Source organism: Streptopelia decaocto (assembly GCF_964273445.1).
Source record: "Streptopelia decaocto genome assembly, chromosome: 4".
Taxonomy (NCBI): Eukaryota; Metazoa; Chordata; class Aves; order Columbiformes; family Columbidae; genus Streptopelia; species Streptopelia decaocto.
The window spans coordinates 29,007,743-29,020,120 of record NC_138658.1 but is presented as its reverse complement, the minus strand read 5'-3'; the positions used below and the strand labels follow the sequence as shown (position 1 = coordinate 29,020,120).

At 43.1% G+C, this 12,378-nt stretch overlaps 1 protein-coding gene across 3 annotated transcripts in view; it reads right to left on the bottom strand.

Moving 5' to 3' along the window:
- ADGRL3 (adhesion G protein-coupled receptor L3) overlaps positions 1–12,378 on the bottom strand; it is a 238,747-nt gene that overhangs the window by 51,726 nt on the left and 174,643 nt on the right. For all 3 annotated transcript variants that reach the window (XM_082051084.1, XM_082051082.1, XM_082051083.1), the window contains 4 exons: positions 5,388–5,571; positions 4,478–4,600; positions 2,917–3,125; positions 2,046–2,222 (listed from right to left, as the gene is read on the bottom strand). In XM_082051084.1, coding sequence (XP_081907210.1) covers positions 2,046–2,222; positions 2,917–3,125; positions 4,478–4,600; positions 5,388–5,571 — 693 coding nt within the window. The remainder of the gene's footprint in view (positions 1–2,045; positions 2,223–2,916; positions 3,126–4,477; positions 4,601–5,387; positions 5,572–12,378) is intronic.

The following is a 12,378-nucleotide window of genomic DNA, read 5'->3' as shown; positions in this document are numbered from 1 at the left end:
GCTAATTTCAAGAGGTAGAAAGCATCTTCAGATTGATTAAAATCTCCTCCTCTTCATCAGATACCGTCCTATTAAGACTGGAAATTGATCGCGGCAACTTCTGCTCTTGAAGCACACAAATAAATGCCTGCTGCCATGGTCATCCAATGTCATTTTCTGCCCCTTAGGACAAAGACATATTGCCATTTCACGCTAGAGAGCCAGAGGGCCATCAATCACCTCCTCAACGGCACTACCTTCCAGCTCCGCCTTGCCGCATACGCGCTACTAATAATTAAATCCCAGACTGTAGCTTGCCGAGCAGCCACCGAGGTCTCCTCCTGAGAACACGCTCTCTTGCCGTGCAACCAGGGAGGGAGATGGTTTGGAGCCAGAAGTGGCACTTGTCAAATTGGGGCTGGCTTCTGATGGAGGAGCACGACTCCAACATCTGCTCCCTGTGACACGTAGTGTTCAGTCTCATTAGGCAGGGTGCTGCAGATACTCATTACGGCAAAGGATGCTCCCTATGGATCCCAAAATCCAACAAACCAAAGTCAGTCAGCTACAAATCTCAATTACAGGAAAAAGCTGTTACTGTTGCCAAAACTGTCAACCCAACACTGCCAAGTCCACCACTAAACCATCTCCATCAGAACCTCATTTCCACATCTATTCAACCCCTCCAGGGATGGTGACTCCACCACTGCCCTGGGCAGCCTGTTCCAATGCCCAACAACCCTTTCCAGGAAGAAATTGCTTCCAATACCCAATCTAAACCTCCCCTGGTCCAACTTCAGGCTGTTTCCTCTCATCCTATCACTTGCTACTTGGGAGAAGAGACAAACAGATAAGTCATCCTGCAGTAGCAGCACATCTCTCCTGCTGGACCCAGCTGTTGTTGCAAATGAGCTGCGAGACTCCCATTTCTTTGTTTGCAGAGCTTTGGTCATGCATGACAGTGCTTGAACATATATTTTCATTGTGGCTCTTCACATTCCTCTTCAGATTATCAAGTGAAACAAAAATACACAAAAGAGTGACATTGGAAAACTATTTAAGAAAAGGTCATTTGATGCCATAACAGCTTTTGTGGTTATGCAGCCATGGAAGTAGCTCTGCAATGTTCTGCCTTCACAGAGGAGACCAGATCTGTAGTTCAGAGCCAGGGGTTCTGCTCCAGTGTCAGGCACATGAAATGGATACACTGCAACGCAGAAAATCACAAGCCCGAAGTCTTCTGGCCATCAGAAGACTCTTCTTTCTACGGCAGCTGAGGCTGTTCTCACCCAAAGGTAGCTCAGGAAATAGAGGACCACCCAGCCATTCTCCAAATCTTGATTTAAAAATCCCAGATGTGCACTTCACTCCCCAGGCTACCATGAGGAATGTCTACTTTCAGAAGTTAACTTCTTTTGCTCCAGTGGGGATAGGCATGGGGGAAACCAGAATGTAGGCAAGGGAACTGGTTGGTCATGTAGTGGCCTTGGGCAGATGTCCAGTTGCTTCTTGAACACTGTCAGGTTTGGGGCTGTGACACTGCCCTGAGGACCCTGTTCAAGTGCTTCACCACCTGCTGGGTGAAGAACCTTTTCCTAATGTCCAACATGAACCTCCCCTGGCACATCTTTCTGCCATTCCCTTGGGTTTTGTCATTGCTGACCAAAGAGAAGAGCCTGCCCATCCTCCCCTTGTAAGGGAGCTGTAGTCGCCACGAGGTCCCCCCTCAGTCTCCTCTTCTCCAGGCTGAACAAACCCAGTGACTTTAGCGGCTCCTCATAAAGCTTCTCCTCCAAACCCTTCACCAATTTGTGGCCCTATGTTTTGCACTGGTAAGCAAAAGATGTGGTAACAGCTAATTTTGCTCACTCGTCGTCCTCAACTCAGAGCTCCTGATGCCAGAAGCTCAACCTAAGTTTTGCATTGGTGTGACTATCTCCTGGTTCACCACAAAGTAGAAGGAACCTTGACACCAGATGGCTTCCATCATTACAAAGTTACTGTCACACAACAATTTCCCTCCTCGGTTCTCATTTGCAGTAACAAACCAGTGTTGCAATGCCTACCTTAACTTCCACGTGTGCCATCAGGACAGCAAAGTTGGTGAGGTGATTGCAGGAGCACGTGGTGTGCGTCTTGTTTGTTGTCAGGAGGCGGCAGCCCTGGGTGGACCAATACCCCGTCATCGTACGCTTTGTATAGCTCCAGAATGAACAGTTGGGATTGAAATTTTCTTCTGACTGCTGCAGAGAAGAAATGAACAAATGCAATAAAAATGATAGGGTTTCAGCAATTCCTAAACGTGCTGGTTTTTTTTTTTTTTCCAGAGGCACTTGGTAACTCTCAACCTTTAATTTTAGATAAACAATCAGCAGTAGTTTACACATGAAGTATTACTTGCCGATACCAGGGTAAGTTAGATTGTCATTGCTCTCTTGCTAATGCAAACTTACTTCTTTGTTCTTGATTAATTTCAGACGTAGACTAAACCCAGCTCTTCAAACCCAGATTGCTTCATTTGCATTGCAGAGCAGATAAACTAATTGCTTTAAGCAATCAACTTTTGCAATGACTGTGCTTGGCTAACAGGACTAGCTGTCCTCTTTCACTGTAATTCCACTTTCCTCTAATATCCCCTGCCACCATGATAAAATAATATTATGGTCCATTCTAATACATTGGTAGTTTTTTTTAAGTACAGAATGACATGTGTCAGCAACTGAGAGATGGGCATCAGCTCAACGGAGATTCTCTCTTTACTTTTATTAATGCAATGCAAAAAAGACGCTCTCCATAAATAATACCAAGTGCAAAGGAACACATTTATAATTTAAAATCTAATCAAGGACTGCTGAGGGCCTCACACCAGCCAACTTTTGCGTCACTTTGTTTTAGAAACTGGAAAAAAAAGAAAAAGAGCTTTTCAAACTCACTCACCTTGATGTGCTTGACCGTAAAGACCACAGGATCAGCCAGGTAAACCTTATTGCTGAATTCTTTGTTTATTGCTGCCGTGATGACTGGAGAGTTGACAATGACAGAGTGATTAGTTGACATTGCTTCTGTTCCCAACTTCATGCTGGCATTCTCCGTGGAGAGATAGGTGCCCAGGTTGTTGTACAACACGAACGCCACCCTGATTTCACCTACAAGAGCCGTAAGAGGTCAGATATCCAGGTGAATGCCTCGGGTTTTGTTCTAGATGAGAAATCTCTGAACCATCTTTAAAACTTCTCTGAGAAAGTGTGAAAGGATCCAGATGTGGCATACAAAAACACATCTTCTCCTGCCAATCCAGTGCAACCTCCATTAATAAATTAAGAGCACCTCAGAAAAAGAGTGGGGGCAAATCTGGGGGAAAGAATCCCAAACTTTGCAACACAATTCCAGTCTCAAAAGAAGAGCAAAACAGAAATTATGTTAAAAATATGCACTTATTTTCTTAATTTGCCAGTCAGATATCCCCTCTTCCTCAAAAATCCCCACCATTAGTAAGCCTGCAGAAAATACAGGCTACCAGCCAACTGTTTTTTAACTGAAACCATCCAGTTCGCCTTCTGTTTTGCGCAATATTTCACAGGCTATAAATAAGAATTGAACATAATTAGTTTGCCTTTATATATGTATTAGCTGTGGGGAGGTTTTATTTTTGTTTGTTTCCATAGGAATCACTCTCTTCAAATCCTACATGCAAAGGTACCAAATGCCATCGAGGAAGCCAAGGGCAAAACTCTCTTTCTGAACCACCGGACCAAACTTTTCTCTTTACAGCTGTCAGAAATTTGAGCAGTTTTAATGCAATTGTAACCCTGTTATATCACTCTCTGTTTTGCCAGGTTAAATTTTAAATGAACTCAGAAATAGGAACATGTCAGGCCTGTTAGTAGAAAGCCCGTCAGTTTGAAGTTGGGGCTATAGTGGAGCTGTAGACATCAACAACTGCATCTGCTCAAATTCCTGGGCTGGAAATAAATAGCTTGGCAGCATGAAGCCTGTTGACATAGAATATCATCTTTAATTTATGCTGTATCAGGAGGTTCATAAGCTTCAGAGAGAAAGGCACTAAAGATGTAAACTCATAACAGTTAATCAACCTTTTTCTGCTCTGTTGACACATTACTAATATTTCCTGCTTTTGTTTCTTCCCTCTTTGCATTTCAGATATTTGTATGGTGCCCCACTGTGAAGCAGTTTACTCAATCAAGCCTCTTACCCCATCTAAGATTCCTACTGCAGACAACAGCAGTTAAAAGCTGAGCTCAGAAGCCACACCACTTTGGAATCTGATGCATTTTTACCAGCATGTAATACTTTTGAAGTCTTTGAGTCACTTCGCAATACAATATATTCCCCTTCAGCCAATTTAGCTTGCAGTCAGGGGCGTGAGCAAATGAGCTACTGTTTAAACATGAACACTAATACTGTTCTTACAACTGGTTAAACACAAAATAATGCCTAAAAGACAACTGATTCATGAGGCTGGAGGTGCTGGACCTACCATTTCGACCATTTTGTTTCAAGGTGTTTGCTGACAGCTGAATGGAGCTCCCGTGGCCCATATTCTGAGGAAACTTCAGATCCTCCAGGTTCCCATCTGTGCTCAGTCTCGCAACTTCCAGCTCTGTTTGCAAGAGAGACTGACACTAAGAAAAATCTCTGCTGAAATAATCTTCAACACGATACTTCAAAGCTACAAAATGGTGTTCCAGATCATTTGAGAGCAGAGGAATCAACTTAATGTTTCATGCTAGACTCTGTTTGGGCTCTTATTTCTTTTTAAATCTTTGCCCCAAAGAAGTTATAAATTTAATAATAAAAAAAAGGCAAATAAATTCTACTCTCTGTGGATGACAAAAGACAACCAGTTCTTGTAAACAAGAACCTCAGGATATTAAGGACTATGCTTAAAATGAAAATCTGAAAACTCTAGTCCTTTGCCACTGGCGATTGGTACTTTCTGTAAATGTTATCAGTGCTTGGGATCTGTATTCATAGAAATAGAAAGTTTTTCTCATTTTACATATGCACAGTGGGAGTGCTGGTGCTTTCCATCATGCTTGTTTTTTAATTAAAATCAACAATCAGCCAAATTAAGACATAAGTTTGTATGAAATGAAACACACTCGCATTGCAACAATCTCCCTGTGAAGCGGTGCTCTCATTGCTCTAGCACAGGTTTTGCCTTCAAAGCCAAGACTAATCAAGGCAGGTTAGGTGCTTGTTTTCTGTATGATTCCAAGGGTAGAGAGCTCTCTTATTCCTTCAGGCTCTTTCTGAGAGACTTCTAAGTCTTTTGGACAAAAGATCAAGACATCTAACAAATTGCTTTTCTAGGGGCCAAGATTAAATCCAGGTTTCCCAGCCTTTCCCTCTGGCTGCTCTGGGGAGTTATGGGATCTGATCCTTACGGATGTTGTCGGTATTTTCCCGGACAATGTCAGTCTTCAGCAGGTTATCGGCCAGCACGAAGGCACTGTCCTCCACCGTGTCCAGTAATTTGGTGGCTGCACGTTGCTGCTCGCTTGCGTTCAGGTCCCGCCAGGCATTCAGAGCCTGTGGCTGTAGGAGGTTGTTCACCGTCTCCACCATGGCCTGCAAGGGAGAGGGACAGAGTGAGAAAGGGCTCTTGGAGAACCTTAAGCACCATCGAGACCTGTGACACATGCTTGGTTTCCTCCGCCACACACATCAGTTACACGGACAGGACAGCATCTCGTTTCCCCACCCATCAGGGCAGCCTGCAATGGAGCTAAGCATCATTTATCCTCTCAGATATTGGAAATATTGAGTTTATTCTAAAGGCAGGCTGGGAATAGCATTTTTCTGCTTCTGTGATCAGCAGCTCTGGGGTTGGAGTAAGAAGGAACTAAGGGTAGGTGTGGGGAGATGAGGAAATTGTTGAGGAACCATGCAGGAAAACAAATTTCAACACTCATCAGTGAAGCAGGTTGCAGCTACCTGCAGCACTAGAATTCAGGAGTTAGGGCTGGGGCACCCAATTTAGCATCTACAAGGGCTAAATGTTTCCCACCACATAACCTCTGGCCATGAACACACAGAGTTGGTTCATCTGGAGAAGCAGCAGGTAGCCATCGAGATGTACAGGAAACACTCCATTTCAAACAGCTCCATTCAGGAAGGAGTCAGCTCTGCGGTAACAACTCTGGTCCCTCCTTCCAGGCACCTACTGCCCCAGGCTGCAGTGCACAAAGAGCTCTCCCGTGGAGAACTTCGCATGGGTTCATCTGGACGCACATCCAGGATCACCTGGAACATGTTCTGGCCTCAAAATTGCTAAATTACAGCAGTAGGGCCTACCTAAACCTGAAGGTTTCCCTCAACCTAAAACCCCCGCCTAGTTACTAACCAGAGATGACTCAACTACCTTCCGTTAACACATTTTTAATGAGACTCTCCACACCCGTTGGTAGAACCAACTGTACAGAGGAGATGAGGAACAAAAAACCCCCCACTCCTGAGAGTGTTTCTAAACCCATTTGTACAATGTGATGTGTAAAAAGAAGATACGCTACAAAAGGACAAGGGATGATAGGTTTAAACTAAAAGAGGGGAGATTCAGGCTGGACATGAGGAAGAAATTTTTGACCCTGAGGGTGGTGAGACACTGGCCCTGATTGCCCAGAGAGGTGGTGGATGCCTCATCCCTGGAGACATCCCAGGGCAGGCTGGACAGGGCTCTGAGCAACCTGATCTGGGTGAGGATGTCCCAGCTCATGCCAGGGGGTTGGACTAGATGAGCTTAGAAGGGCCCTTCAACCCAAACCATTGATTTCCCCTCCCCAGTAGCTACTGTCCCGGTCCATTGATTAACACACAACATTTCTCTTGAGCCTCACAGTTTGGTTTCTCAAATTCTGCAGTAACCCACACTTCAACTAACAAAGCAAACTGAAATGACTGAAAATCTCCTCCTCTGCAAAAGTCTTTTTGCTGTCAAGTCTTTATGATCCAGGACTGGAATCGCTTTCTCATTTGCTGCTAAGTGGAACTTATTACCCATAAATAAATTTCTTCAACTGATTATTAAACTGATTTTCCTAAATAGTCTAAAATTCACCGTTAACACATTTAGCATGTGCACACGAAAAGCTGGTTAACCTCAATAGTCAAGAATAAATACTCAAAACGCATAGCATTTAAGTGTGGGGCTTTTTGTGTTTTAAAGTCTGGAAGCCTGATCCCTGTAGCTCCTTAATAAAATTCTTCAGTTTACTTTTGTAGTTTTTCTCTTCACAGGCAAAAAGGTGTTATTCTTTCCCAGTGACCAAAAAGCTTGACTATTTTGCTGTGCAGGTTCTACTCAACGTGGTGTCTTCTTGCAAAGAAAATGGAGATTTTTCTCCCCATTTAATTCTATCAGTCAGACTACAATTTTGCCTTACTTGTATTTAGCTCAGCTACTAATGGTGTCTTTAAATTTCAGCTAAAACACCACCCCGAATACTTTTATCAATATCTGAACAGTGGAAAGAGACTTTGTGGCAGATCCAGCTTCTGGCTCTGGATAGAAAGGTAACACGTGTTTGCCAAAACATGAAACAGATGCTGAAATATTTGCGTTACAGTGAAACATCTGCTGCAAAGATTTTTCCCCAGATTTTTTTTTTAAATGTTTGGACATGCAAGATTTGATGGGGCACACCAAATAGTCCTAATGTGCTGCCTCCAGCACAATGTGTGCTCCCCACCCCTTGGTGAGCATCCTCTGGATACTCACCTAAAACCAGTCGCTTGATGTCACTCTGGATGCGGGGCTTGATGCAAAGCCTCCAGAAACATTTCCAAGGACTTTGGGTCAGGTCCCTAGCACAGATAGGAGCAAAGCCGGTATACTATCTATGTTGGTATGACATCCGAGATGAATTTAGCCCATAGCTTTTCCCAGAGGGTCACTTCTCTCACCTGCCTCGGTGCATTAATCAAGCGCTCCCGCATTATATTTCGGAGCATGGCACTTCATTACAGCTGAGTGCCGTGGGTTGAAGCCAAGGAGATGAGGTGCTAATGAAATGTTTGTGTTTTGGACAGGAGCTGAGGTAGGTGTTTAAATGAAACAAAACAGCTGTTAAAGCAACCACGTCTCTCGAGACGGAGATGCCAACTGGGAAAAGCTGGGCAGGGAACTGCGGGAAGGCAGGAACACGGGACAAGGATCAGACTATGTCTTTGCATTTAAGCCAAGCTGTTGTGGTTTAGGTGGGTTTGGCACGTGCTCTGGTTGCTTTGCGGTCTGCTGAAGCTCCACAGAAGCAGCAGCACTGCCAATCTCCCAGTAAAGCATCTCCATGACCAGCACAAGGAAGGTTAAGAGGACTTTTGAAATGAAGAAGGCATGAGATCAGTGAGCTGATCGTGGGCTTGGTTTTACCTGAGACCCCTGGTGATCCTGCTAAAGCTAGGGACTCTCAGAATGAGCTAGGGAAGGTCTGACCTAGTTTGATCCCACCTCATGCAGCCAAGGCAGGCACCCAGACACTCTCTAGTTTCTCTCCCCACTAAAAACACAAGTAGCTGCAGCAAGTAACGTCCCCATCTAGGTGCCTAAATTAATTAATCCTGTCCCTGAAGGACCCAACACACATGAAAAGGTCAGATGAAAGGTCCACTGAGTTGAATATACTCTTTCCAGCAGTGGCTACAGCTGGACATCGAAAGAAGAGCAAGAATGCACTAAGCACCCAAGACAAATTCCATGATAGTGAACCCCTTCGTTATGCAGTTATACAGCACCACAGTTTGTGCATTCAATGTAAATAAATGTTGATAAATTGCAGAGGGAGATTTTTTTCCCAAATACAGGCATATGCTCACGGCTTCTTGATTTCGTCCAAAGGTTACAAAACAGAAACGAAATGTAAACCTTCCTTCTCAGACACAAATCGGTAGTAATAGACGCACTGTCAAAAGGTAACTAATTAGCAGCCTTATGGTAATTATATATTACCAAAAGACTGATTGTACATATCCCACTGATTTCCATAAAACTGAATTTTACTTGTTCATTTATTTTTCTCTTCTCCGCCTCTAGAAATGTCTGGTGAGAATATCTGGCTATGTGACACACAGTTTAAACCTAGAAGGGAGTCTATATCCAGTGATACCACACCCATTTATTTACCTCTCACAGTACCGACGGCCAAAGCGCTGCTCCCTGGCAAAAGCAGATGCTGTGATGTAAAATCTGTCTTTAATTGGGAATTAACACTGGAAATCGCTAAGATGTTTGACCTACTCATCTCATTGCCAAACTGGGGACCAGCCCACATTGTGCCATGACATTTAAGCACAGCCACCCTAACCTTGGAAAACGAGCAGCTCTCCTGGAGTTAGGACATCTCTCAAACTTTATTGTTCATTTTGAACTCTTGCCGAGCAGCTGATAGAAGGGTAACTTTCAAATATGTAGTTTGTTCTTGCTTACAAGTAAACAGAACACATTGTATACATTATTTGCATGGAAACTAAGTCCACGTCTTACCTCCTATAGCAGTGGCCCAGGGCATTAAAGCACTGCTTCTGCAATGACATCTCTCCTTAAAATATCTGCATTTTATAACTTTTAAAGCCCCATCTTATACTGCTAACACTTGTCTTCCTTGATCTCATGGGAATATTTGATGCAAGGTGCTTTCCAAAATTAGGATAGGAGGAGCGACAGTAGCAAAGCTGTGGTTTGCATCCTTAGACTAAAACTATGGCTGGTGTGTGAAAGAAGCATCACTTGTGATCTGAGGTTCTGGGTACTGCTATCCCACTTTTTAAGGTTTCAGATTTTATAGCAAATGAGTGGAGGAAAAAAAAGCACAAGAAGCCTTTCAGGTCGCCAGTGTGCAGTGAAAATTAAAAACCTGTCAGAGGGTAGATGCACTGAAATGTGGATATGGTTCAATCATCACAATGTTACCCTCCTTTTTCTTTTTTTTCCTATTGGTGAGCAGCAGTACTTTAGAAAAGCTTACCTACTTCCTTGCTTGAGAACAGCTGTTTTTATTCTGTATTCACACAGAATGCTAAAACAAACCCTCTTCTTACATCATCAATATTTGCAAGCCTCCAAACTAATTGAGTTAAAGGCACAATCGATGCCATTGATGGCAGATTCTGCTGGAAGTTGTACGATTCTTGCCTCTGGCCAGAAGCAACAGTACAAGAGAAACTGTCATCGACTCTGAGTGTACCTGGTGCAGCCAGAACAGGTTTTTTGAAGAAGAGGATGGGGATGAAATCCTGGATGTGGGCATGCAAGGAGCTGCTCTGGCAAGGTTATTACATCAAAAAGGAAATAACATGTCTTTTTATCGTGGACAATGAATGGCACCTCAATCCCCTTACACAGGGGTCACCAATCAAACGGTCACCTGCTCTGTGAGACTTGGAGCAAAACCAGATGCACACCTTATTTCTTCAGCTTCCTGAAAAAGGAAAATGTCATTTTGACTAAATGATGGCATTAAATCCTGTTTCTTAGATGAGAAGTGCCTTCCAATCTGTCTGACAAGGTTCTTCACTCTTGGATAGTTTTTCACCTTGTAATTTATTCTTTTAATTCCAAATTAAAATCTGCCTCTTGTCAAAGTGTAAGTAAGCACACTGGAGACAATTTCTTACAGGGAGGCCTAGTCTAAGGCTTTTTACAAAACAATAAGATCATCACAAAACAATTCTAATATTCACTAAAATGAACAAAGACATATTTAGATTGAAATTAGCTAACTGCAATGAGTGGTTAAAAAAAAATCATTAGAATATCTATTGCTCATCTAATTTCTGCCTTTAAAACCAACCCAGAAGCACCAACTTATGTCTAGTACCAGATTTCAGCTGGGGCTACAGGAACTGCACTGACTCAGAAACGATCTGAATTTCAGGGATGCTGAGAACCCACTGCAGTGAGAATAAAGCCACTGACCTTTATTAAAATTAGGCCATCTCCAAAATGCTTAACTGTGGAATTAATGTTCTTGCACTAGGTATGCAAGGTTTGCAACCCTGGCCTTGAAGTACCAATAATCTCCTAATGGGAGCACACAAAAAAATACGAGATCTGAGAAATAAAAGAAGGTTACAAATTACAGGTTATGGCTTTGCTTTGCTTAGTATCCAATGAAGAATATTTTAAGGTCAGAAGGCATCTGTAGGACTGAAATAAAAGGAATTGATTGGGAAGAAGGAAGTAACATATGATCTGTTTCACCTAATGAGATCTTCCCTGCAGAATAAGCTGAGAACCACGTTTATGAATCATCTGTATTTCCTGCCCTGCTGTTCAGGATTTAAGACTATATGAGCAACTGCTAGAATAATTACACGTAGGAAGTGAGCAAAGCTGTCGCTAGAAAGAAAAAGGGCTTGCAAACGAGAAATGCTTTTAGAGAGCATTCACAGCCTTCAAGGGAACTTCATGAGATATCCTTTCCTCCGCCGGCCCAAGACTAAGCACATAGCAACACAGAAAATGTGATTTTTTTTTCAGTATTGCTATATTACACGTGGATGCATTACCATAGGTGTAGCTCAGTTGTAGGTAGAGAAATATTTCTATGAAGAATTTGGAGTCTGGTGACAAAGCCAAGGCTGCCACTTTGATCCTCCTCTCCCCTAACAACGGGCTCACCGCCGCAGAAACAAGGGGGTAGTGATTTCTGGTTTTGCTCTTGCTGACACAAACCAAGTGGCTTCTCAAGCTGTGAATTATATTAAATTCAATGAGTTTTAACAGAGGGGTTACCGAACCCCAGAACCGCACTGCAAGTCATGCTTCTTTCAGCTGTCCTTTTAATTATATTAAAGGAAAGTTTGGGGAGCTTTGATGCTGATGGGCAAACATCTTGATCTCTTGAAAAAGCTGCTAAAAGTGCTCCCTGAAGCTATGCTTAATATACGACAATGGATGCACACTGGTAGCCAATTTACTCCTCACAGGCCATGCAGAATAGCATCAGAAATCGAGCAAATTATTAGATGACCCTGAAAGTTGTTTGACATGCACCACAGAGTTCTTTGTCATGCAGCCAATTAAGTGACCAAACATAGAACTCAAAAATCCTCATTAATTTGCCCCTTTCTATATAGCTGGGAGTGAGAGCCTTTCTTGTCGCAGGCACAAAAAGGACACAAGTAAACAGCAGCATAATTCAATTTACGCTCCCTCTCAGAGCCGCAAATTTCTTTCGTTTAGTCCTCAAGGGTGTTGGGACCAGCCATGCAAGCAAGAAAGAAGTGGGACAACCAGAATTAATCCACTTTAAATATTACTGCCGAAGTCTCAGACTCTCTGCTGAGAGCTACTAGGTTGGCAAAAAAACCCCACAACATGTCTCATTCTACTCAGCTCTAAACTTAATGCCTTGAATCCTCTGAGGAAAGCCTTTCATTTTC